At 43.8% G+C, this 27,585-nt stretch overlaps 2 protein-coding genes across 4 annotated transcripts; one reads left to right on the forward strand and one right to left on the reverse strand.

The window, feature by feature from the left end:
• Nucleotides 1–381: 381 nt before the first annotated feature.
• LOC120448826 (homeobox protein prospero) lies at nucleotides 382–25,954 on the forward strand. Of its 2 annotated transcripts, none has more exons than XM_039631027.2 (4): nucleotides 382–1,290; nucleotides 11,111–11,586; nucleotides 15,788–17,807; nucleotides 25,317–25,954. In XM_039631027.2, the coding sequence occupies exons 2-4, from the start codon at nucleotides 11,117–11,119 to the stop codon at nucleotides 25,518–25,520; spliced, it is 2,694 nt and encodes an 897-aa protein (XP_039486961.1). In that variant the 5' UTR covers nucleotides 382–1,290; nucleotides 11,111–11,116; the 3' UTR covers nucleotides 25,521–25,954. The 2 variants fall into 2 exon arrangements, with proteins under 2 accessions (XP_039486961.1, XP_039486967.1); XM_039631033.2 differs by lacking the exon at nucleotides 382–1,290 and adding an exon at nucleotides 10,549–10,708.
• On the reverse strand, nucleotides 25,946–27,204 carry LOC120448840. 2 transcript variants are annotated; one of them, XM_039631053.2, is made up of 3 exons: nucleotides 26,666–27,204; nucleotides 26,352–26,478; nucleotides 25,946–26,132 (listed from the first exon to the last, which is right to left on the reverse strand). In XM_039631053.2, the coding sequence occupies exons 1-3, from the start codon at nucleotides 27,082–27,084 to the stop codon at nucleotides 26,118–26,120; spliced, it is 561 nt and encodes a 186-aa protein (XP_039486987.1). In that variant the 5' UTR covers nucleotides 27,085–27,204; the 3' UTR covers nucleotides 25,946–26,117. The 2 variants fall into 2 exon arrangements, with proteins under 2 accessions (XP_039486987.1, XP_039486980.1); XM_039631046.2 differs by having other exon boundaries at nucleotides 25,946–26,478; nucleotides 26,666–27,201.
• Nucleotides 27,205–27,585: the final 381 nt, after the last annotated feature.

Consider the following 27,585-nt stretch of genomic DNA (forward strand, 5'->3'; position numbering starts at 1 on the left):
TAATGCAGTTCTTGAGGAATGCGGACACTCTCAATGTGAATGAAAATATTGAGCAATATATTTTTATTTATTACAAGATTATTATTATAAATGATCTTTCATCATTATTTAAAATATGTAAAAACGCTGAGTATTGCAAATACTTTTTGTTCTAGGTAAGCGGTGTTCTTTGAACTTAAACCCATACCAAATTACGAGAGATATTGACGATTATAGCCAAACCTATTTAAATGCTTCAGCCCAAAAGTATGCCAGCCAATTGATCTGCCCGAATACCGTTTGTCGTAATCGAGGCAATAACCGCATGTGCCGCCCAACAAAAACAAGAAGCAACCGACTGACCGAGTCTGGCAGACTCAACTCTTCGCCTTGTCTTCGCAGCGCTCAGTTTCTTTCAGCCAGTCGTTCGCGTCGGTTGTCCGTTGTTGGTTGTCCATTGTCGGTTGTCCGTTGTACGTTGTCGGTTGTTCGTTGCTGCGCGTTCGGTGTTGCGTGTTGTCGGCGGGTCGTTGTCGCAGGTTGCCCTAGGTTGCCGTTGGTTGCCGCGGCGATTCTTCCGCCCTGCACGCAGCCTCCGTGCGACACTCGAACTGAAGAGAGGCAGACACGCGAACTGTGGGATGTAGATTGAAATAAGAAAACACTGCTGTCTTTTGCTATTCTGACACAATTTTGCGGCGAAGCTCAAAGAAGAGTGCAGAAACCGCAAGAGCAGTGAGCGCAAAACAGCGAGAAACGTGTGTGTGAAACATAAATGTGCATTCGACAACAATAGCGGAGAAAAGTGAGGAAAGAAACAAAAGCGAAGAGGTGCCGAAGAGGCAGAAATTGGAAATAAACAAAAAGAAATTGCATAAGTCGGATTTTGGCGTGCGCTTTGCGCATCTTCTTCTGGCTAGCTGCTGCAATATTTGAGTGGCTTCTGCTGTTTATCCCGCGAGAAAAACAAAAAACAAAAAAAACACTTAACAACTAAACAACTAAAAAAAGCGAGTTAATACCGAGAGACTTTTTACAACATTTTAATCAACTCCGCTGGGCCAACTTCGCTTGACCATTTGACTTTTTTCGAACAAGTTTGCAGTCAAGTTTGTGGCTCGCGGTGTGCGTTTTCGGCAACTAAAGCCCATTAATGCAATTGTTGCCATCCAATTTCTATATTTCTACGTACGTGTGCGCGCCTTTTCGCCGTTAAAGTCAAACATTTATGCAACTCGGCCGAAAGCAGCAGCAGCAGCAGCAACATCTGGCCAAGGGACGTACTCCATCCGCAATTGAAGTCTATGTGAGGTGAGGCAATTAACATAAACCAATTACGCCTAATTACAATTAAACAAATTAGTCGCCGCAAATCGTGCTCGAATCGCCGCTGGTTCTGCCATTAAAGTGATATGGCATTTGCATAAATTAGATAAGGATTAACAGCAAATAGAACAAAAACCCATGAAGGCTAAAAACGGATGTGGCATTTTTTATATTGTCCTGGCCTTTAATGACCTCACATAAACAGAGAGCAACAAAATACAATTAGGAACAAAGTGTACGTAATTGGTGCAGACAAATACCCTGAATTTGGCACAAAATGCATCCACAAAATATTAGTGGGGTCAAACAATTAATGGATTATGTCTTAAGTTTTTAACATTACAAATTAAATTTATCCACCTAGTTAGCTTAAATAAAATTCTTATCGTATTATTTAATGACATAATGATATTCTCAAACATTATACATTATTAATAAAAAATTTTAATTTCACTAATGAATGGTGCAGAATTAAGGCAAATCACTAACTAACTAACTAACTAAGATTTATTAAATGAGCCTTATGAAGAAAACAAAATTTTTACACGGTTTTAGGTACGCTTTACTTTCTTATGCGCCAAACCATTTAAAATTGTGCATATTCCCCTCCCAATTGAAGGGTATGTTGTAATCAGCCCTCAAATCTCTTTGCACTCTTAATTGCAAAGTATTCGGCTCAGCAAACACTTAATTTCAGCAATTTCAATGGCAAATAAATTGAAATTGCGGTGCATTTATTTACAAATTACATTTACATACTTCAGTGTTAATTAAATTTCCCAATTTTCCAACTGCACTCCGCCAACCAGCCACCAGAATACTGAAAGTTGCCCGCTGATGATTTAATTTGGCCGCAGCCTTAAATTGGTTTTTTTGTTTGGTCTTTTGGCTAATCATAAATAGAAATTCCTGTCACAGCCAATGAACGTCTTTTGGTCAGCGCTGTGTCCAAAAAAGGCAGGTGGGTGAGATTCATTAGCTTCGTAGGCCAATAAATATCCACAGTCATCCTTATCCTTATCGGGTAAATGTATTAGACAAGTCGATCTTGTAGTTCGAACTAGAGTTCTTTTCACAGTGCGACTCCCACTAAGATGTGTGCATTAATTGGTCGACTGGGCATCGTCGAAAGGGGCATCATAACGAGTTTGATTCACCAATTTTAGAGATGCCAAACCAGTTGAATGGCTGGAAACACAGAAACTCAGATAAAACACATATAAAATCATCGTCATGCAAAAAACCCCAAACACCCAAAACAAACGGCTCAAACGAAGCTGGAATTAGATAATATTTAATGTGATGGGCGCCCCTCCTCGTTTACATTAATATTTGTTCGAATGTGCGGTGAGTATGGGCATGTCGGCAATCCAAATATGCAATGGAAATACATACAGCAATATATTTCAATTATCACCCCGGTGTTTGCAGTGAAAACTGCTAAGAGGTGTTTAAGTGTCCATCGTCCACCCGAAAACGATAATTAATCATATTACACATACACCCATTGCGCCTATTGCGCCACAGATGCGCATCTCCCACAATTATGATGTCTATTAATAGAGAAGAAAAACCAAAGCAAATGGATTACAACAATTGTGGGTGTTGCTCGGGGCTCAGCCTTAACTCAGCTTTGGCTCAGCTTAATGAGGCAACCAACTTAAAATATGAATGAATGAATGCGGTCATTGACAAACACACTATGAACACACACCGAGGCGGGGGCATTTTCAATAAATATAATATTTAAAACCAAGAGCACGCATTTGCACAGTAGGCAAATAAATATTCCAATTTCATTATGTGGTTTGGGCTGTTCATTGCAAGTCGAGCTCCAGACTGGCCACAATTACTAATTGCGGTTTTCTAAATTGTTCATGGCCAAAAAGATACCCAAGCTTTTGAGAGGCTAAAGTTCACATACGCATTTCTGAAGAGATTGAAGAATATTTATAATTGAATTAGGGCATTATGAAGTTGCAGTGAGATTTCCCTTGCAAATCGATTATACTTTCCCACACTACGCCCACACAAATTCACCTGATATACAAGCAACTATAGGTTTTCTGAAACAACTAAAAATGTCAAATCAACAAAGCACGTCAAGTGGATTATTTAACAGTTTGTGGAACTATGGAATTCGCTCAGCTCCGGCAAGTGAAAGGTTCGTCGAACCGGAATTAGCTGCGGCCAGACTCGGGCATTATTCAGGCGAATTTGGCTGCGAAGGCGATAAACCAGTCAAGACTGATAAGCTCGTGCATAGAACATGGTCAGAAACACGTTTGGATCGGACAACAGACAGCCTAAAATAAGTATTAAGCTAATATTTAAAAATAAACAACGCCAAATTATAACCCAGTCCATCCATACTCCAAGCGAATGATACGGATCGAGCGAATATATCGGCATTATCTGGTGATAACGAACCCGACTCGCTGACAAACAATCGCGTTTATAGCTTGTGTGATCCATTTATTAGAACGTCTCTGCGGACAAGAGGCTGTGGCATATCGAGATCTGATCCGAGCAAAGCAGATCGAAGTTGATATACAATTTATTGACCACCGCTGGGCACTTATTTTCGGTCTTGTTGGGCTGTTTTGTTCCGAGCGTGTCAACTAATTAAGCAAAAATAACGCTGAAACTCAATTGGAAACAAGTTCCAGCCAGCAAACACTCGTCGTGCTATCCACATCCATTAGCATTCGGATAATCGGGCTTGGGATCGCTTTTGCGATCTGGAGACATTAAAATCGAATTAATAATTCGCATCGAACATAAAAACAAAACGCATTGAGCTGGCGCATTAAATGGTAATTTTTCAAGATCAGGGTATCCGGTGACATCGATACATCAGCTTTCAATTGATTTAAATGGTCTTAATTGTTTGCCATTTGGCTCACAGCCACATCTCACACAATGGCCAGTGACCAGTGGCCACCACGGCAGACTTGAACCCGAAACCCACTATTACGATTATGAGGCTAATTTCCATCATAATGGATCTCGGCCTGGCCAAGTGCCATAAACCCGTTTCCACACACACACACATTAGCATAGAGACACACACACAGCTTCGAAATAGCGAGGCATTCGGTGCAAGTGCATTCAAGCCTTCGAAACAAATGCCACCTAATTGGCGGCCAGGCCCCAAATTGATTGGGTTACTGGTTGCGGGCCTCTGGGTTTTCCCTCTGTCGCTTACGGCCAATTAATTGGCCATTTCTCGCTGGCCCAAATACACGGACATCCGGCCCCTTTGACTGCCTGCCTTGCTCAACTTGCAACTTTCAAGTTCAGAGCGCGGTCAATAAATCGCACTTGTTGCACTTGCTGCGCCGCACTTGTTGCTGCTTCTGCTGCTGCTGTTGCTGCTGCTGATGCTACTGCTCTTGCTGCTGCGGCGATTAAATTATGACAGCTCTTTATTGGGTTAACAAAAACCAAATGTCAAATGCTGACTTGGCCACTGCTATTGACCTTGACTCAGCTGCTGTGCTTTGTTCAACTTCAAAAAGATTATTCATATGAGTGTATTCAAATGGAGCAGGTAGCCCATAGTGGATTTCGTTATTTTTGCGGGCATTGGGCGAGTTCAAATTGATTTAAGGCGTATTTCGAGCCACTCATAATCTGAAAAATGGCACTCTTACATATGTTTGTTGTGCTATAAGGTAATTAAATACAATTGGGGAAGGATCATTCCTTCAAGCGTTCCAGTACCTAAAATAGTATACATCACACGCTGTCATGTAATTAGGTAATTAAATAATATCTATATAGTACTGGGAAAGTTTTAAGAAGGCTTGCAAAGTCGTGCAACAATAATCACACATCTCGTCAAATCCGTTCAGTGTTCGAAAGTTATTGTTCGCCAAGGTAGGTTTCACAATGCAGAAGAGTTCCTCCGAGGGTAGGAAAGCCTTGAGCCCACTAACATTGGTATCTGGCATGATGATAAACCTTTTGGCTGGCTTGCCAGTGGGTTCTATTCGCCATGTTTGCGCAGTTGTCGGTGCTCAACAGGCCAAAAGCCACCCACTCCCACGCGTACTCCCAGTGACGCAGTGCGTCAAGTGGCACATGGCAACCTACAATCTACAAGCTGCAACAAGCCGCAAAGCCGGTTCATCTCGCATTTCGCAGGGCAAGCCCGAGTATTTAAGCCCCTGAACATCCTTTTCAATGACACTTGGACGCCCGGGAAAAATGTAAGAGGCAAAAACTAGTTTAACATCCACAAACGCAAAACGCAATCGCACTATATGATGCAGCTGCCTTCCTAACATTTTTTCAAATTTCATTTTAGTGCCAGGCTGGCAGCTTGTGTGTTTATTTGGATTAAGCTGCAAATGATTTTTATGGGGCAAGGACCATGGAAAGAGACTTATGAACAACTTGTGTCTATATGCCTTTGCTCTCATATTTGGTTGTGTTTTTTTCTTTAACTTTTTGCCTTTAATTAAAGTCGGAACATTAATTTTATGCAGCTTGAAGAGTGCCGTAAATACAAAAAGGTTAGTTTCTTAGTCAGGTTAGTTCTCTCGGTCAAATTCTTGCCAGTGCTGCTTTCAGGACCACTTATTGGCTTTGCTTTGAATAATAAAACTAAATTTAAATTCTGGTTATATTTACAAAGCCTCTTGGGTTATGATTAGATATTTATGCTTTCCATATAGCAGGTAATTAATTTAAGATTCTTCGAACGCCTTTCAAACGTCTAGTTGCTATATTTGCTTCTCCTTTGTCTTAATAACATTCTTGTATTTTCCACTTTTTTAATTAAAGTCAGTGAACATTTTTTGGCCCGAGAGCGAAAGTTGGGAAATGAGAAAAGCTGGAAAAATAAACTTCAAGCACCGGCAACAAAAACAAGATTGCCTGCAACTCGGCTTTGAATAAACAGAAAGGAAAAGCAAATGGCAAACGGCAAGTGCAATGAAAAATACCCGAAAGGGGGTGCTGGGAGTTGTTGGGTGGGTGAGTCAAGTGATTGCCGCTTGACTGATCCGGTCGGCGGGATTAGCTCCAGTGGAGGGCAGGGGAAGCTCCGTGGAGCAGCTGTTGGCTGCGCGCCTAGTTCCTCTTGATGTGCATGCATAATTGGCGGCCGTCCATCGCACGTTTGTTTATAAACAAAATATTATATGTGTGTGCCTGTAGCTCTCGTTGTTTTTGGTTTTGTTCAATGTCTATTCCATTCTATTTCGGGCCGGAGCTTCTGCTCTTCGACCGAATTTTTTTTAGAGCGTCGTTGATGGCCAATGCGACCAGGCAAGGTTAATTTTGAAACCAGCGTTCTCCTACAAGCAAAGCAATCGAGTGGCTGAAAAACTGCCTGGTTATTACAGCACACTGAAAAAAATTATCAAACTGAACGGTTAACAGGGTATATAGTAAAAGTAGACTTGTAATCTGACTTCAAAAAGTACCTACTAATGAACGTGCAACATAAAACTCATGGATTATTTGCCACAGCTAAAGAAATCAATGAAAATACTTTAAATGAATTAAACTGCTTTTAAAAGTGAAAATATTTCTCGCTGTGTTTTCATTGACAAGAAGATTTCGTTGAGTATCCGATGATGAACGGAACTACGCCAAGTATCTGAAGCCCCAAGGGCAAGGTTTGGCTTTGCATAAATCTACGGCCCTCGGCATTATCTATTGTCAACACGGCGGCCACCGTTCTAATGGAGACCGGTTCCAGTTCGAGTTCCAGTTCGATCCGAGACTGCACACAATCGCACGGAAATTCGCCCGGCCAAGTGGCTGTGGGCCATTTACATAATCTTTGGCCAGCACCACGAGTCCCACTGCCACTCGCGATTTATTGGCCAAAAGACCAGCCGGCCCACTCCCATGGCTTGCACTTAATTATGCTCGTTAAATTTTATAACTTATTTACTATGAGTCGGGAGTTGGCGGCGGTTATCCAATTTATGCGCGCTGATTTGATGGCTCACACTTGGATAAATCTCAATTTAATAATAGCGCTCTAGCAGCCAAAGGAATCTTTATATTAATTCAACAATCAATCATCACGAGTAGTTTTGTAAGAGATTTTTAATAATGAATTAGATTGTTAGGTCAGCTAAATATATGAATACTTGTACCACAAAAAGAAGTCCACTTTAACAACTAGATAGCAAGAAAAATCTGCAAGACTTATTTTAAAAATTGTTTGAATGTTTGCTCACCTGAATAAGAAAACATCCTATGAAAACACCATAGATTTTAATTTTTTTTTTAACTCTTTTAAATATTTCTTTATAAAAACTCAAAACACCAGGGCAATAGTTCTCCCCTTAGCTCTTGGCTAGGTATTTTTTGTAATACGCCAGGGGCAGCTTTCACAAAGTCTCGATCCGAGGCAAAGACCCTAATTAGATGGCTTCCAAGAGCGGGAAAAAGGCAGACTTGTACAAGAGGCTAATGCGCGTGCAATTAGCATTAACCTAGTGCGTTTTTTATCACACTGAAACGCAATTATGGGTTCAGTTCAGCGGCCAGTGCAGCGCATTAATTGCTACCGACTCGCCGCAATCATCATTGCAAAATGTCTCTTTGAGTCCAACTAATTAGAGGTTTTGCGCCAGTTGGCGGCTCCAGCCTCAATGACGAACGGCGACAGTTGACGGCGAAACCACCAGTGGGTGGGTGGTTGAGGTGCGGTGGTGAGGTGGCCCGGCGGAGTGGGTGGTGCAACGAACCGTGAACGTTCAAAAGTGGTAAACAGCATTGGACATAATGAGTAGGAGGGCGTAAAGTGTTAAAAACAATATAACTAAGGGCTTAAAGCACCCTAAAAGTCAAACGTACATACGTCTTGCTTAATTTATTTCATGTGCCGAGTGGCTTTGATTTTATTTCCCTTTCGAAACAATTTTGAATGTTTAGTGCCAGGTCCATAGCTTGATGTTTTCTTCTCATTTATTTAATTATTCTATCTAAAAAGTAGATAATAATATAATAAATTCTCTTCAGTTTTGAGTGTACACTAAGAGAAACCCCTTTAATTTTTGCCAAATTTAGTAGTTTAAATTTTAGTAGCTTTATAAGGGAATTAGTTCTTTCTGCATGTTTCATCTTTGCATGCAGATAAACCTGATAAGCAATTTGGTTATCTCATTTTAGACTTCATTTTTTTTCGTTTGTGCAAATGCAGTTTGATGTTGCCGCATGGCATATGAAGGTGTTGCCAGCTGATGTTGCGATGTTGTGCCCTGTAGGGTAGTGTAAACTATCAACAAAAACTATCAACAATTTTGCAATGCGGCTGGAAAACAATGCAGATTTTGTGTTGCGGTTTTACATCGGCAACATTTGCGGAGATTTCTTTGCGGATTGGCTTGACTCTCTTGGGCAATCCGGGCTTGTCGCTTAAGTCTTTTGTTTAGCCCGCCGCGTTGATAAATTCATGGCAAATAAGTCAAGGCGGAGGCATCGCTTGGCAACGCAATCGATTTAGTCGATTTCGATGCCATTCCGTTTTTAGACTGGTACTCGGACGTGCTGGGGCAATTGACTCATTAAAATATCAAAAGCCACCGCAGGCATTCTGATTGAAGAGCAAACTATAAATAAAACCCTCACGTCCCCATGCCCACTATTTATATTCGCATTTCCATAACTCAAGTGGCGGTCACTTCAGCAGTCGATTTTTTGGCCAGCCAATAGAAGAAGAACCCGTCGAAGTTCAATTATATCTCCAACCAACACTTTTGTTTTTCGGCCAAAGTTGTGCAACATTTGCATTCGACTAGCTGCGAATATGCCCAGACCCAGTGAATGGAATGGAGGCCCAGCTCGTCCGATTTGACGGACTGCTCCAGTTTGATGGGTTTGTCGCCATGATTTGTGGAGGCAACGGAAATCAGCTCAGCGTTTGAAGTTGCCAACTGCCGTTTAAGTTTTTCCTTCGGAGTTGTTTATTTGCAGTCAGTGCTTTGGAAGACGACAAAGTTACTTTGAGTTGTCACTTGGCCAATAGAACTAGAAAAGCTCAGTGCTCGCACGTTTGTCACTGTACGTTTGTCTTGACCATGGCACACAAATGCATGTGGCATGTCATCAGCAACTGCAGCGGTGTGTTATAAAGCATATGGTAACACGATCGGCGATTAATCCACCACCATTATTATCTCCGCGATTATGGCGTTTGCTGGCACAAAAATCCGTCAATCGCTGCGTCTCATCAGCCCCTTTAGGTGCGGACGGCCAAGTCAACCGCAGAGTTACCGAGAAACCCATCAGATTCAATAGCTCTGGTCTCCCAAATCACAGTGATTACACTTTTCAAAGAATTTGACTGAGTTCAAAGTATGTGCATAGATATACAACAGATGAAAAAACTACCTATGACTTAAATCGCATAAATGAGAAATAACTTATAGTCGCAAGTAAAAAAACAACCAACACGCATTAATTAAGCGATCCACTAATTCATTAATAAAACATAAGAAGTATTTGCGCATGATTTTAAAGAAAAAGGAAGTAGTCAGTAACTTCCTAATAAGCTTGTATCTTTAAAGCTACTTCAACAAAAGTCCCTCTGTTTCGACAGAGGAGCAGTTATGCAAAGTCCGATTTTGCATGCCTACATTTTGCCAATCAGATGCATAGGAAAATGAGCCATTAGCCGAAATGGCATTTCGGATTTGCACCCACCCACCCATTCCCATCGTCAATGGGGCAGCTTGCTTAGGTGGGCAATAATTTCGGCTTTCGGCGAGTGGCTGGTATCAGTTAATGCTTTCTGCGGGGTCTGCAATCTGCGCGGCTACAAAACTGCTGATTACCGCACCAGCGACTAAAACCGAAACCGCAGAAACTGCAGTCTGGACAGCTCTTTGTCGATAACGCGGAACCTATTGCACGACGATGAGCCCACTGGCCACTTTTGGCCGCGATGATGAAGCTGTCAGCACGGTGCAGTTATCTATCGATCACAGACATAACTGCCTATGGAACGCCTTCCCGCAAATGCATTTGGGTGCATCATTGGTTTAAGGGTTGTGCTGTGCACTATCGGCGTGCATTTAGACACGTTACCATAAATTATGACTGGGGGAGGCAACACGCGTTGCACAAAAATTATGCAATTGCGCAAAACCCTTTTTGGCTAATTAATGCAAAGTCATGAGCGAGGCAAAAACGCTTGCATCAGCGAAACGCGACTGCAATGTGGCCACCAAGTGCATTCTTTCGGAGTGCCATTTCCACTAAGAGCTCCACTTGGAGCTCTACGTGCAGCTCTACTTGCAGCTCCAGTTGGCCAAAGCGGATGCATTGGAGACGCCGCTGGCAAAGAGCCGTAACGCCGAAGCGTAAAATTGTGCAAGCTCCCACTCGTGCTGATAATAACCCCCCTTTAAGACAGCCACGATAGTGTTTCCAGGTTCGCAGCATTTAGAATTTATATAGCTTTGCTTTAAAACGGCTGTATCTTTAAATTTGTAGTGTAAATGGTTTTCATGAAAACGTATAATGTGATGAATTATTTAGCTTTGAAGTAATTGCTAGAATTATTCAAATATAAACCGAAAGACAAACCAAAATAACATAATTATGTACACCAAATCCTATTGCGTTACATAAACTGTTGTATAAATGAAATGCATATCTACGAACAAGCATAAAAGTGTTTAAGTGCCATGGGCCTCAATAGCCTTAATATATGTGTCTATGGCATATGGACAATATATTTTTAGCTCAGGACCCTTGCTTTGTTCGGAATTTAATATTGTTATGTAAGCTTTAAGCCTTGAACGAATTTTAAAATATTTCCTGCATTTTACAGACGACTATGCCTATTTGCAAGAGTTCACCGGGCACGGACAGCAAGAAAACAGCCACGGATATATCCGCCGACCACGTGACGGAAGCGGCCCAGGTGAAGCGGACGCGGGAGCAGGCCTACTTCAACTCCTACGACTTCGATGCAATCGAGGTGCTGCCCTACGAGGAGGAGGGCGACGAGGCGGGACCCACAAGCCGCAGCAGGAGCAGGAGCCAAAGTCGGAGCTCAAGCAGCCGGAGCAGAAGCAGCAGCACCAGGAGCTACTCCGCTGCCAAGGATCCTGGTGCCGGCAACAAGTTCGCCTATCTGCAGCGCCTGGGTGCCTTTTTTGCTCGCAACGGCGGTGGAGCAGGCGAATCGGGATCGGGAGAAGCCGCTGGTATAGTTGCTACAAGTGGGGGAGGTGCATCCATCGCGGCGACCAAGGGCAGCAGCGACAATTTTCTACTGCCACGAGCCATTCTCAAATATCAAAGGTGAGGATACAGGACTAAGTAAATAAAATAAATATTTAAAGAATATTTAAAACAGAAATATGCAACTGCAAATTAAGATTTGAAATTACGTTCTCAACATAAGCGTAATTATAGTCATTACTCTTAGAGTTAAAAGGTATACTAGAAAAGTGTGAAACAGGCAATATGAAGCGTTTCCGACTATGTAAAGTATATATATTCTTGATCAGCATCAATAGCGGAGTCGGTCTGGGCATGTCCGTATGTCCGTACGTTTGTCCGTCTGTCTTTCTGTCCGTATGAACGTCGATATCTCAGGAACAATGAAGTGAGACTAAGCATGCAGATTCCAGATACGCCCACAAACCGCCCAAAACTGCCATGCCCACAGTTTTTATAAATAAATTTTAGACGATGCTTCGGACATATTAAAACCGTAGTAGTATTTTCTAGCCATGCACAATGTGCCCGAATTAAAAACTGGTGCATTGACCCTCGGCGCTCCGGCAGCGACCTTGACTTCAGTGGTAGGGGTGGGAGGAGGTGGAGAAAACCCCAGACCCAAAAAAAAGGCACGACCGTTGCAGATCGAAAACCCTATGCGCTGGTAATGCAATTACGGACGCAACACTTCACGGATCCAGCCACTTGAGCAGCCATCATAAGCCAGCATCAGCCAGCGATATTTTGTAATTATGTTGTTGCTAGCCAATTAGCGCGGCATTAAGCCGGATAGCAATCAGCGCCGGAGTGTTGCACTAAATGGAGCTTATGATTGCCAGAACCATCTTCTGAGATTCGATGGGGGCAACCTTTCGTGCGGCCGCAGCTATGTAAATCATGTCTGCAGCGGCGGCGAAGTTCAAGTTGCCGCTGCAGTTGCTGCTGCATCGAACAATGCGGTTTTTGGCGCCTGTTGTCAGCCTTCACCTCTTTTTCTCTTCGTACGCTTGCGCATGAGTGTAGATATGTATGTATGTAAGTGCACATATCTCGTTGCCTTTGGAGAAGCTTGGCAAACACTTGACGGCGGTCATCGCTGCAACAGCAACAACAGCAACTGCAGACAGCTGCAACAATTACGTTTATTAATTGAAATTAAAGAAGCCACCAACAGCAGCAGCAGCGGCAGCAGCAGCTCATGATCTCCGAATAGCCGAAGGTCAGAAGCTGAGAGCCCGTTTTGGTTTGAAATATTTATCAAAAATACAAAATAAATACTCGAATACACATGTGCATATACAGATGGATATATGAGTATGCATATGCATTAAGTCGTGCCGCGTATTGACAGCAATTTCAATTAATTTGCGGATAGTTTCGGTTTGCAACTCGTTTCAGCTATTTTGGTCATTGCATGGGGCAAAATATGGAAATCAGGCATTGACACGATAGCCATGATAAGATAATCCGGCAGATACGCTGTCAAAATAGCAAACGATTCGCAGCGGATCAAGGAAAGAGCCGAGTTTCCCATCAAGGTCACAGTCTACCCATCCACGCCCTTTAACGAACCCAAATCGATTTGCGATTGGAACTATATACAAACATACATACCCGTTTATTTTTGCGTTAACAGCTCACGCATGCTAACTAAAACTCAAAGGGGGAGGGGACTTCGCACAGTAGCTCTTCCAAGGCGACCTTGGCCAAGTGCGATTCCATTGTCCCATTAGCCCCCATCAATGCAGTTAGACGGTGCGGCGATCAATTGTTGATACTCGTCGCTAATTTGTATTCAATCTTTGAGACCGCCTAGGCCATAGTTATATCTCTGGCTTATGCCAAGGTCGGCGTTTAGCCAGTCCAACCGACCAAAGCCAGCACATCCATCTCGAGCGCTAAGCATGTGCGAAATAATCGCCGCTATAATCGCTGCAATAAAAACGCGTTGGCCCATTGATTGATTTGCAATTGATAGATCGCGGCTTAGATGCCCAACTTCCAGTCGCCTGTAATTTGTCTTGGCAAGCAGTCAACAGAAATTAGCGGCCACACGATGGTGTTTGCTAACGGTCCATAATCGTCCGCTTGTCCGCTAGTCCGCATGTCCGCGAGTTCCCTTGTCCGCCAAATCAGCTTGTCCGCTTTTCCGCCGATCTGCAAGTCCAGCAGTGCTCGCCAGTGTTCCGTGCATGCAAACGAGGCTGAACATTTTAATTAACACAGTTCGAACAAACAAAATAAACATATGCCCATGCCCCGAGATTGCAAAATATTTCATGAGCCAAAAAGGTAACCTTGCCGCTTCTGTTGGTGCGATATCCATGCATCGCTGGCCGCGCTGCCAAAAGAGATATAACAACACCTCGCCAATCAACTGGCCCAAACTTATCAATTTTTGGGTGCGTAACGCTCCGACTTGCCGTACAAGAACCGTCCAAAGAGCTGCAGCCACAGTATCTGGTAGCAAGAGCCGCTATTACGCAATTCCCAGCACTCATTCCGCTTGGCCAAAAGCCAGCGTTGACCTAGTGCCAATCGCCGAGTGCATATAGAACCGAATCTCGGACTTGTTACCGATCGTAAGTGAGTTATTAAAGCAGTGCCACTGGCGCCAGGCGGTCAAAAATGCAAATCCGCCGCAGAGAAAATGCAAATGCCGTGCGATTAGAATTTCGAATAATTCTACTTGCGTGAAGGAGCCATCAATCAGTGCAGCTTTGGCAAAATACGTCCCTTAGGGGACCAGTCGATGTTGTTGACTTTTCGAGTCTTTTGGCCATAGCAAATAATATACATTGCCTTTGATTTGTAATCTGAAAACCAGATTAATAGAAAACTGTTCGAAAGACAACGAATGGCTAATTCGAAAGCCTTACACAATTTTTGATAGCGTAAAACTTGCTCAAGTGATTGATGATACGATTGAGAGCGAGGAGGGAACGTAAAGTTAATTCATTCAATACGAGATAAGGATCCGAATAAATAATGTCTTTTGCAGTTACGACTAATTGGAAAGTCATACCAAAAACCTGGTAAAAGAGGACTAATTAGGAAGATTAAAATATCAGTTGAAAACAGTATATCAGAAGCAACAAACACATACATATGCCTTAAAATATATTTATAACTATGTATATAAATTTATAACTAAGACACAGATATTGCAGGACTTTGATTAGAAGTAACTTGACTTTAAAAGAGTTGGCTCCACAGCGATTCGCAAAAAGTGACCCCGTAAATTTCCCCAAAAGCTGTCGGTAGCCATCTGTAAAGAGTGCGGCGAAGTTTAGTGCCCTCCACAGTGGGATGCTTCCGTTCCATTCAATTAAGTTTCCATTTCATTTCGCTGCACTTAGCAGGCCACCGCTCACCATCCTGTGCCCTCCAAGTCATCAGGCACCGCCGGATTTCATGGTTCGCCAAAAAGTTGGCCCAAACTTACCCACACACGCTGGCAGAGCGAAGCAGAAACTCGGCCAAAAGCGACTCAAAGCAGTAGACTTCACTTGCATAGCCAACTTCACAGTTAGGCAGTGAAATAAAACCGAAAAGCAGACAAAAATCAAACAAACCGAAAGCTAACCGAATTGCAACAGTAAGTGAAGCCGAAAGCCTGTTTAGAACGAGTTTATTTGAATTGAAATCGAATTTATATGTGGATGCTGAATTTCTAAAACACGCTTTCAAACCCTTGTTGGCTCATATAGTACAAGCAGAACAAGAACCAAATATGATTAACGAGTAAGTATCCTCTGAATATCCGGGAGATGTTCTTTGGAAAACTCCAAACTGATTCTCCTACGATATTTGCATGTCAGCTGGTAAAGTAGAAATGGAAAATGTAAACAAAACCACTAACCTAGTTAACCAGTTTTCGCTTTCGACTGTGAAGTTTTTAATAGCTTACACCATGGGATAGAATGAAACTACACTGTTTTTAGTCGCTTAAAAATATTTCACGGCAAAGTGATTCAAGTAAATTGAATTAGCTAAATTGAGTTATTTTCTTTTTGGATGTTCTAAAGATGTACTCTTGAGGATTTATGAAATTGTAAGATAAGCAAGCTCTAAAAAACCAAAGATAGTTTTTGGCAAGAAAAAATAGGGTATTGCCCATGGTACATTGGTCGTTTCCCAGTTGGCGACGTATAAACAAAACGGCGGCGATTGCGAAAAACCAACAAAAACCGCTTTCCAACGTCAGGTTTCCCTTTCATCCGACTGTTTTTCACAGCTTTTTATGGCTCTTTCTTTCGCTTTCCCGCTCTCATTGCAGCACGGCGACAGCCTCAGTCTCAGCCCCGCCATCATCCACATCCACATCCACGGTGGCGGCCCCAATGCCTCTGAAGAATGGACTGGCCAATGGAATGGGGAATGCAATTGGTCACGACCAACAGCTGGAGGCGTCCGCCGTCGTGGGGGAGCGTAGCAAGAAGTGCTCAATTGCGTCCAATGTCAGCAGCACGCATTCCACGGATTCCGGACTGCCAGTCGCAGCATCAGCAGCAGCAGCAGCATCAGCGGCCACATCTGCGACTGCAGCAACATCTGCTGCAGCAGCTGTTGGTGCTGGTGGTGGTGGTGGTGGCTCACACTATTCGACGGACAAAAGTGGCTCGTCCGGTTATTACAGCTCCAATGTGTGCTCCACTTACTCGCTGGACGAGCACATCTATTGCGAACCGGTCATCGATGTCCAGGAGAAGATCAAGAGTGTGGCCGCCAGGCAGCGGCAGAGACCACCGCTCCAGCTACCAACGAAAGCGGTCGCTCCACAGGAGGCGCCATCGATAGATCCACTGGAAGACGCGCCTGAAAAGTTGTCCGCAGTGAAGAGTCGGCGGTCGGACATGCAAGATGCAGCTGGAGCTGCCGCATCGAATGGCCATCATCAAACGCAGTCGAAGGCCGAGGCGGCCGAGGGGCAGCATCACTACAGCAAGAAGCTGCGAGTTCTGGAGACGAGCATCGAGAATCTGGACCGCCACCTGAAGACTTTTCCCAGCCTATATGCCCAGGAGCATATAGTGAGCTTCATGCAGCTGGCCGGAGGAAGAAACGAAGGCCCACCACCGCATACTCTGGATATTGGAGAGAAGCTGAGGGCCTACAACCAGTTGCCCACCATCATGGAGCAGCAGCAGTTGCAGCAACAGGAGCAGATGGTGGATGATTCATTGCTGGATATTGACCTGGATGCCTTTCTGTTGGCGCCCAATGCGAGGCAGCGTGGCATCGACAATCCCAGCTTCCTGAACGACGAGCAGCTGGCAGAGAACAACTACAAGTGCGTTAAGTACATCAACTCCTGTCCCGAGGATGCCTACCGCCTGGAGAGCGAAAGGGGTGGAGCTGGGCGACCCGATGTGGGCGTGGCCGAGGAGACATATGTCAAGCGCTATGAGGATCAGTTGCACTTCCAAAACACACGTGAGCTGTTGGAGGACGTCCGTGATAAAATCCGCCTTCTATCGCGTGCCACACCCCAGGCTTCGGCCTCGCCCACACCAGCCAGCACCCCGCCCTCCGATGTGCCCAAGGAGCTGGAGGGGATGATCCACACGCTGAAGCACGAACTGGAGTCGTACCTGCAGCGCATGAACCAGCACAGTGAGCTGGAGCTCCGGCAGTTGTGCAGCGGCTTGGGACGCCAGCAGCACGTGGTCCGCCTGCAAAACGCCCTGGAACGAAGACGCAGTTGCGCCGATCTTCAGCTGAATGCCTACGAGGCAGTACGGGATGGAGTCCTGATCTCCGCCAACGGCCGACCTCTCGGTGTTCGCGAGCAGATCATGACCATTCGCTGCGCCAGCGATCCCAACTTCAAGATGAAGCGCAAGTCCATAGCGGAGATCTTCCCCGCCGCCGAATGCTATGTAGAATCGGAGGTCACCACCACCAGTCTCTCGCGCAGTGCCACGCCCTCGCCCGCTTCCACACCTCAGTTGGAGCTCGAGGCGCTTCATCCAGGCCTGGCTACGACCACAATCGTTACGCAAATGCAGCGAAATCTCACCTTCCACAAGCCCATCCTCACGGTGTCCAACAGCAATCCTGCAGGTGGACATGTGACGGTCGACGGAGCTGGCGGGGATAAGGCCGAACGGGGACGGGATCGGGAGCGGGAGCGGGAGCGGGAGCGGGAGCGGGAGAGCCTCGCCGAGTGGCACCGCAAGAAGCCCAGCATCTGGGAGATGTACTACGGCACCAACCGGCTCCATCAGTCACTCCTCGGCAAGCAGCGAGGTGGAGGCGAATTGGTCATCAGCAGTGCCCAGCCCACTCTGTCCTATGTGAGTATCGGGGGTACCTGGGAAATGGGATTTAGTGAACGTGGTTTTACAAAGCACTTTGTAATAATTCGAGAAGTAAAGTTCCTTATGTATACAATTGCTTTTGAAAGAGTAGTAACTCATATATTGTTGAGCTGCATTGTAATCAAATTGATAAAAAAGTTAATTTGAAGAGGTAACGGAATTATTATTACCCGTTACTCGTTACTCGTTGAGTAAAAAGGTATACTTAATTCGTTGAAAAGTATGTAACAGGCAGAAGGAAGCGTTTCCAACCACATAAAGTACATATATTCTTGATCAGGGTCAATAACCATGTCCATCTGTCCGTCTGTCTGTCCGTCCGTATGTACATAGGTCGACTTTTTAGAAACTATAGAAGCAATAGAGTTGAGATTAGAAATAGACGCAGCGCAAGTTTGTTCATTCAGGTTGCCACGCCCACTTTAAAGCCCACAAATCGCTAAAAACTATGTGTTGAAATTTCTCCTTACTTCTTTCTCTAGTTGAGTAAGGGGTATCACATAGTCGGGCTATAGTCGACTATCTCTCTTGTTTTAAATTAACTTCATCTATACATTTTATTATGTTTTTTCCCCTTGACGAATTGAGAAAATTCTTAAAATAATATTAATATACTTTTTCAAGAATAATCAATAAGCAATAATACGTTTCAGAGTTTCTCATACAATTTTCAACTCCTCATCAAAAGAGAAAAGTTGATAAACATGGAAAAAAGTGCTGTAAATTTGCATTGCATTTTAGTGCCCGATTCCATAAATATTTATCCCTCCAATTCAATAAATAAAATTCATCCCACGGATAATTTGGTGGAGGAGTATGCACATTACTTTGGTTGAGATTCATGCAACCGCATAATAATTCCCCAATTCAATTCACCCCGTAACGAGTAAATTGCTTAATGATAATTTAATTCAATTTGCATTTCAATGGGATTCTATGCGAACAAGATCCACTTCCGTTCACCCAATTAATCAAACTGAAACTGAAACTGAAACTAGTACCCAAAGAGAGCAATTAAAGGCTTCTTAAAATTGGTTCAGTATAGGGTAAGTGCCTGATGGAAAACCAATTACACACGTGATTAATCCTTCTAGTTTGAGGATGAGCTTAAATGCTTGATGGACCTTGGATTTGCTCGGATTGTATCAAATAATACATCATCAGTAGCAATGCTCGGGTCAAGTGTGTTTCGAAATGATAGCCGTATTTAGATCGACAGCCGCATGCAGAGATAATTATGAGCTGGCCTGGCCAACGAGGCGTATGATTAATGCCCTGGCTAATTGCAGCCAAGCTAGGTTGCAGCCCGAGGTCGGGCAGTCGACTAGCCAAACTATCTCAAGTTTGTAAAGCGATTTGCATAGCTTCAGATGTTTTCTGCCCTCAGCTCATTAGCCCGGCCAATTCCTCGTCTAATTCGCATTCTAAGCCGCTTCGTGGCACCACAGTTGATCAGCCTCATCCTTGGCCGCAATGCCAGCCGTTTTGATAGCATCGTGATGCCCGAATGCCAACTCCCGCGCACTTTTAGCCAGAACTCGAGCCACGTCATTCGGAATTCGCATGCCCGTCATCAGTCCCCACGTCAGAGATTGTTATGCGCAAGGCGGTGCCATCGATAGCACCGATATAGTCGCAAATATTTATATCTAAAGAGCCAGTTTCAGAGTCAGGGTCCCAGCTATGCGGCAGTTTGATTAATGGATCCGCTACTGATGGCTACTGATCCCCTTTCGGCCAAAGATCTCGTTAATTACATCTAATACTGGTAGTACTCCTAACTCAAAAGCTGCCTTGCCTTGCCATCCAACTCAATGGCCCTTCAGGTAATGCCAGATTAAGTCATAATGCTAGTAAGTGAGTTCAAATCGAGAGCAACAACATTGAGAATCGGGTAACCATATCAATGAGCCTAGCGTCTAGTCAGAATAATTACTTTGCATGGGTTAATCAAACTTAGACTTCAGTGATATCTTTTCTACTGCTGAAAGGGTATTTCACTGCCTGATATCCGCTTGAGAATTGGTTCCTCCTCAGACGGATACTCGAAAAATTCCGTTACCAATTTTGGCTTCCGTTCTACGCCTTCCGTTTTCGGCCAGCCGCTTATGCAATATCCGCAGCCGCAATTCAAGCGATTTGAGTGATTCTGGCCAGCTACTGAACGGCCGAGCTCACGCCCGGCATCCCAATGAGTTTTCACTCTCGGCGAAGGTTTGTTCACCTCTGCGGATCAGATAGCCGATCTATCGCGGGCGATTTGAACTTGAGTGCTGTGGGGTAATCGTGCGAGAGATACGGTTAAGCGACACTGTACCAGTTAACCTTTAAATTCCGTTAAGACGGCGGCAGTGGCAGCCGCATCTCAACCAACTGGCCATCGATTGTGGCCGCGATAACCGGACAGCCGAAAGCAGCAAGGTGCCAGGTTGCCAAGTTGCCAAGGCGACAAGGTGGCAGGGCGGTTGGCTGCCTTGCAACAAGTGGCAAGAAGTTGCCCTACAACTCAAATGACCTTTAAGGACGTTGGCTGGAATTCCGCGAGCACAGAAGCCTCTGAAGAGCCATCCTGCAGCTGCGGCCTCCTCGAAAGCCCGCTCGAAACTCGTCCCACGGCAATTGGCCGGCAGCAATCGAAACTGAAAACCAAACGGGTTTGCTGTCATGAATGCCAAAACGACAACGAATCGAAACCGAAACCCAAAATGAAAATGAAAATGAAACGAAACGAAACGAAACTGAAAACGCAGAGAGATGTAAGGCGATCTGGTCCAAAAGCGGCCAAAAGTTGCACGCGTTTTAGTTGCCACAAAGTGTTGCAATCGCAATCGCCACTGGACAGTGGACAATGTATAGTGGATAGTGGACAGAGGACGGAGGACGGAGAACGGGTGCCACCACTGCCACCCAAACGTTAACTAGGTTATGGCGGATTCCATTTGGGGGGCAGGCCTCAAGAGCAGTCGCTGGTCATGGAGTCGTCAACCTTCTGCGTTTGTCATTTTGTGTATTTAATTGGGGCAAATTGGGGTCCATCTATTCTTAGCACGTTTTCTTAAATTAAATGGTTGTTAAATATGGCAGTTTCTGGTACTATTATTCTTTTCATAGAAAGATTTGAATTTTCCATATGGAAGGCAGATTTAATTTATGGCCAAATCATTTTATTAGGATAAAGTTTAAGCACAGCAAGTGGCGAATATAATTAATTAACTATCTCCAGGATTAACTACTTTTATAGCGCCTGACAAGATATATTTCAAAATCTAAAACTCTTACAATACAGATTGCTGGACGATCTTTAGTTAAATGAATCTGATAGTTCATTGAACTATTTCTCCCTGTGCAATGGCCGCCATGAACTCCCTCGGAGTGCATACACATGAATATTGGCCGTTGGTGGCCCAGGGGTATTTGGTTCCACTTCCACGGAAGCTGCGGCGCTGCCCGCAATTATGGTATCAAATTTGCAGCTATTGCCCATACGCCGTGTGCGCCGAGGGAAAGGCAGCAACTAATTAGACAGCCACTGCCACCTGGATTTCGCAATTCTGCCACGCCTACCCGGAGGCATAGCCGCCCTCTCCGTCGATGGTGCCTCCACCAGCCAGCCTCCAAAAGCAATTTCCCCACCGCCTGCGGTGCAAAGCGAAGCAGGCGAAAGAAGAAAATTCATTTGCAATTGCATAAATGTTTGCACACTTTTAAATTGAATTAAATCCGCACCCAGGCCCGCGACTAGTGGACTTATTGCCACACTTGCTGGAGTTAGCATAAGCCCGCTAATTGGCGAAGACAAAATACGGCTAATGTGTGTAGAAGTGCCCCTTGAAGACATTCACCTGGGATTGGGCCAGACGTCGGGCCAGATCAGTTGTTGACTTCAGCTCACCGCATTTGGATCAGTGATTTGTGTCGCGAACAATGAACAAGTGAACAAGTGGGAACCGTTCCCCCAAAAATGGTACACATCCAGTGAACTTGAACTACTTTCAATCCATTTGGCAGCTATGATGCTTTAAAAAGTTACAGCTAAGTTCAGATATCAGTATGCGAAACAACGTATCAGTAAACCGATTCCCAAAAAATGGTACATACCCAATGAAACCATTAGAACCAAAACAGTTAAGTAGGGCAAATACTTGAGTAGATATGCACAACAAATATTATATTAGTTATTTAACTTTTTTAACTCCCAAAAACAGTACAGAACGTACTATACCAAACTATCAAAAATTTAAGAAAAGTTGCATTCCAAAAATGATACAGAATCGATTTTGCATCGTGCTGAGTGCTCAGCAACAAATATGTGGAAGTATTCGGGGAAAATACCTGGTCTCTTGTGTATGCAGATAACACGAAGTACAAGATAACCCAAGATAACGAAGCCTACAATCCGAGGTGCATTAAGTGAGATCCATTGCCGCGACGTGAGCAAAGATACGGAATCCCCCATCCGGCGGAGATTACGATGGCCAGCCAGTGGTTCGTGGACGTGTTTAATGTTGTTTTCTCTGCGAGTGACTTTTCAAACCTGATGCACTGGCCAACTTGGCCAACTTCCAGGGGGGAAACGGCACACAGAAGCACCTTCAATGTCAGCGGCGGAAAACGTGTGCCGCAAATTAAAACGCCCAGCCGATCGATGGATTTTCTTTCAGAAATTAGCACACACCCAAAAGCTGAACCCGTATTTGGGGGGCACACGGCGTATGCGATATGTGTGTATGCGATGTGTTTCAAGGTTGGACTGAGCGGGAATTTACAGCCAAGTCGATTTCTCATCGTTTTGCATATCTTTGCCGAATTTATGCTATTTTTTTCTGTATATAATTTATTTATTTATTATTTGTTGCGTGTGCGTGTTGGTGTGCTGGTGTGCGGCATCATTTGCAAATTAGCTTAGAGACAGGCGTCTCCCCAGGCGTCAAAATCGGCAAGATATCCATCCCGGCACCTCTGGGTTAGGGGCCCAAGTTTCAATTCATATCCGCCCACGGCGTTTTACACCACAATTGCACTTCATTTGGCTTGGCAAGCCAATAAAACCGTTACACTCCAGCTCCCACAAACTGGGAAAAAGTAATAGTACACTCAAAGAAAAAATTATGTAAAATAACATAAAGATATGTGCACATGTCAGCACACCGCGGGGAATCACATCGGCCCAATAATTAATCAATCTTGAGTCGTTTTATTGGTGCTAATGAACTTGCTAAGATATAATTATAGTAACGAATCCCATCGAATGGCAGATATTTTAAGATCAAGTTTGCTTCTAATAGGATCCATCATCGTTTAGAAGTTTGATGGAAGTAGGCAGGCAATCTAAAAATTGCCATCTCAATTTGACTATGCATATAAAACCCTATTGTAATTATTCCCATTTCCACTGAAACTGACAAAATCACGTTTTGGGTAAAGGTTAAATATCCAATCAATCATTATGAACGTAGTAGATATTTTTCGCTGTGCACCGCTAGTAGCCAATACACTTGCAAATGCCGGAATGCGGTAATTGCCCCGCAGCCTCCGACTCCATGACTCCGTCATCTTTGGCCGATTACGTCTTGCCTTTTCACAGTACTTTGGCTGATAAACAGCAGCGGTAATCATGAACATACAGATCTATATATACATATATACAGATATTCGTTCATAGTCGCCGACTTTGGACGGCATCACTAACCTCAGACAAGCGAATCATCTGAAAAGGAGAGAAAAGAAGCCGGAAGGCACAAATGTACCGCAAAGCTGAGTTCATTTCAATTTCACATTTCGATTGTGTGTGTCGTACAGTAGACGTTCGCTAAGGTAGACGGTTAATGGGAGGGAAGGGCAAATAGGAATGCGACATAGGTTAGATATCATATAGAAAAAGTAACAATTAAATGGATGGCCATTCATGGTATAATAGAATAATCATAAATACTGTATACTGACTATGTTTAACATTTTTCTAAGAGTGCATCAAGTTTTTAAGAAAATGGAAATATGTATGTACTTTCTTGCCATATGCGATATGCACTGTGTTAGGTGAGCAGAAAAAGAGTTGATCTCCCCGATCGAAAACAATGCAGCTTAATACGAACCGCAAAAAGTCGCAATCACAATAAGATGCAAAAATAGGTGTGCACAAATTGTTGCAGGCAAAAGTGTTTGTTCGCCTTGTTCGCCACAGCTCAATTACACACATGCCGAGTGAGTGTGTGCGAGTGTGTGTCGAAAGCACTCCAGACACAAGCAAAACTTCACTTGAATGCCCTTTTAATAGCCGCATTGCGTATACGCCACTTTCTCTTGAAATTCGATAAGCGATCCCATCTGTCGTTTGGCACCAGCCCATTTGAGTTAGCAAACATTTTGGCCAGCAGAATTAGCTCCCAGCCCAATTGAAATCGGTATTCAGCGGGGATATTACCTAACTTCCGCCGGAAGTCGCTGCTGAATGTGCTGCATTTGATCCTTTGCCGTAGGAATATAGCAGTTAGTTAGTTATATTTTGCGCATCTTACACCTGCTGGGTGAAATTTCCGAAAGGGTTTCATAACTTGTGACGTGCTCAGCGAGAATCGAAAAATTACAAAAAAAATTAACGAACAAAAAAGATCAGCAAAAACAAAAACTGTTAACGTATTGTTTCAGGTCTGTATTTTGACTTTTTTCGCTGTTACTGGAAAGATTCAAGGTTGCGTCGCCAAAAGTAAGGCGAGCGGGAAAAAATTGAGATGAGCTCAGGCAAAGGCAAAGCGACAAAAGCGAAGAAAACAAAGCTTAGTGGGTCAAAGTGTTGTGCGTTGGTAGCCCTTTTCGTTTATTTTCGTTTAATGTTTTGAGTTTTTAGCACACAGCCACGCCCTGCTCAACCTGCAAATATTGGCAGGCGCGCGACGCTGTTTTTTGGATTGGGCCGTGATTTATGGCCAAACATTTAGTGGCCGAAAACGCTGGACGAGACTAGCTCTCAAAAATGGCTCAAAATGGATCGGTGCATCTATGCGCGATTAAAGTGGTCATAATCAATGTCAAGAGAAGATTGTCAGCGGTCGTTGATGGTCAGTGATTTACATAAAAGCGAAGCGCTTATATCATCAAACATTAATTTACTTAATTGCAGACCCAAGTGGCGTTTACAGTGGTACCTCTTCATCTCGAACTGCCTATTTTTGTTAACGAAATCAATAGTAAAGTGCAAATGTGTGCAGAAGTATGAGGTGGTTTTCTCTTTAATTGTTAAAAAACCAAATCGCAAATACAGAAATTCAATTTAACTCAAAATTCAAGTGCATTATATCGTACTGATATCAAATTAACAATCACTAGGACCCACAGTACCTAACTAAGCCACATCCATTTGGAACTTTTATACAGTTTTTCCTTCTATTCTTAAGCTACCCTACATTCTTGATAGTAAATTAAAAGGAAAACAATGTAGAAAACAATGCTTTTGAAAAATAACTAAAGATGACATCTTACTTTTCGCAGCCATCCTCGCGACCCGAATCGGACTTCACACTCGACCTGCCGCGGGCGGAGCAGCTGCGTCTAAAAATGGAGAAAGAGAAGAAGTTCCGCCAAAGATGTCGCTTCATCACCACGTTCCTCAGCCTGGTCTTCTTCCTGCTGACTGTGATGGTGGTCAGCCTGGTTCTGACGCGCGGAAAACGGATGTTCGGCAGCATGATTTAAACATTCCCGATCGCCGAAGAACGCCGATGACTATATAGCCACACTAGTTAGCCCCCAAGTCCGACTCTTGGGAGAATGGATCGGCGGAATAATACAAACTACAGTGCCAACCACAAATGTAAAACGTTAGCGAAGCTCAAGTTTAGTGTTAGCGGTAGTCGTAAGCTCCTGTGGCTGCCAAGGCAGGGCAGTGCCGCCACAGCTACAGCCGTAGTCGCAGTATTGTTAATAAATTATTTATGTGATCCTAGTTAATAAGTACTAGTTAGTGCATTTGTTTCCATGCGTACGCGTATACTGCCTGTATCCAGTCTATGTATCCTTTGTCAAAGCTATTTGTAAGCCCATCAATCTGTATTAAGTCTACGTTTGTAACCAATAACAGCTAGAGTCCTGTGAAAGCGTGAAGAATAAAAAGAAGCGAGCACATGTTATATAACATTTATTAATATGGAACATCGATGCAGAGGCGAGTTGAAAGCATCGGTACTTTTGAGATTTTTAATGCCTTCGGGGCTCCAGCGACGTCTTCGTACATAAAGACATACATATCATCGTAATCGTTATCACAAGTGGTTTTGTTTTCCTTTTGATTCGTTAAACCTGAACCAACTGCGAGTAGGAGAAATGCACAGAACTTAGTTATTAGTGGGCTTAGTCGGCTATTGGCTGACAGCTACAGCCAATATAGCAAATCTACAAAGCATTAAATAGCTACGAAACAAGGCAAGTTCTGCTGAGAAGTGTCTGAAATAGTGGTGCGACCAAACGTATCTGTAGCGTGTTCTTGTTTTTGCTATTTCATAATATGCGTATGTTCTGCCGATTGACCTCGAATAAGGTGTGGTCCTCTTCGTCACTATTCACGTCCTCAATGGCCATGGGCAGTGGTGTCAGCTCCTGATTAGCCCGGTCGCCTTGCACGCCGTACTTACGCTCCGCCCGGGAGAGTCGCAGCCTGCAATGGTTTGCAATTTAGTTAGTCTTATCACCACTAATCGATAGTACAATGATTTCTAAACATGCAATAATAAACTCTACGAGTTATTATAATTGCTTTAGTACGATGCGGAGGATTACATATATCTTATAAATATCTTATTGCATGCAAAGTTACCAATAGTTATTACACACTATTAACTCACCTATAAACCCTCATTATGAGCAGAAGTATTGCCGTACTAGTAATTCCCACTAGGATGTAGACAACAGCTTGGCCCGGAAAGTCCTCATCGGGTGACATGGGAGACCGTTCCACATGCACATCATCCGCCGAAAGACTTCCGGGGGACTGCGCCACATCCGGTGCCTTGGCATCTGCTGCTGAGGCAGCCGGGACACTTGGAGCAACCGGAGCAGGTTCACCCTTGTCGACGACCACCATAAAATTCCCAGCTTGCGGTTTCTTTACGACTGGCTTTTTGGCCTCCTTCTCAACAGCCGGCGCACTCTGCTCCGCAATGACCACCGTGTTTGGGGGCCCCTGGGTGGCTGCGTCACATTGCTGGTGGAACAGTAGCAGCAGCAGTGCTGCAGCCACTAAGCAGAAGCAGCGACAGGACATTTTCTCGAATCCAATAATAAAAATTACTAAATTTAGCCGCTTCTTGGGATAAACAATGACCTTTTAAATTTCTTTGCTGTACTGTTTTTGTTTTGCTTAACGTCAGAGTTGTCACATACATCAAAGCAAACGAAAGATGAATGAAATGTATGGGTAAGTGTACACGGTCACCTTGGTTTGAGTCCCGGATGAGTTGTGGTGTACCTATATTAGAGTGAACCTGTATTGAACTATACATTCACGACCTAGCTATCTGAAAATGCTTTTGTATGGATATGCAGTTCTCTTGACTGCAAAGACCAAACAATTACTCAAAACTATTGATTCTTCTCAGGTTTCAGGAACTGTTCCCTTGAAAATGTCATCTATTAGAAGGTGGATGTAAACAATAATGAATTTGTAAAATTTGAAATAAGAACGAGCATTTTCGATATTTTACCACACGTCATGTAGAACCTGAGCACTATAAACATCTTTTTAATATTTCGGCTTCTTATGGGA

The sequence above is a fragment of the Drosophila santomea genome, chromosome 2L, assembly GCF_016746245.2.
Source record: "Drosophila santomea strain STO CAGO 1482 chromosome 2L, Prin_Dsan_1.1, whole genome shotgun sequence".
In the NCBI taxonomy this organism is placed as follows: Eukaryota; Metazoa; Arthropoda; class Insecta; order Diptera; family Drosophilidae; genus Drosophila; species Drosophila santomea.

Coding starts and splice junctions, on each gene's coding strand:
- LOC120448826 (XM_039631027.2), top strand. CDS start 11,117: ATGCCTATTTGCAAGAGTTCACCGGGCACGGACAGCAAGAAAACAGCC. Junction 11,587..15,787: donor GCCATTCTCAAATATCAAAG/GTGAGGATACAG, acceptor CTCTCATTGCAG/CACGGCGACAGCCTCAGTCT. Junction 17,808..25,316: donor CCCAGCCCACTCTGTCCTAT/GTGAGTATCGGG, acceptor TACTTTTCGCAG/CCATCCTCGCGACCCGAATC.
- LOC120448840 (XM_039631046.2), bottom strand. CDS start 27,084: ATGTCCTGTCGCTGCTTCTGCTTAGTGGCTGCAGCACTGCTGCTGCTA. Junction 26,479..26,665: donor CTCATAATGAGGGTTTATAG/GTGAGTTAATAG, acceptor AAACCATTGCAG/GCTGCGACTCTCCCGGGCGG.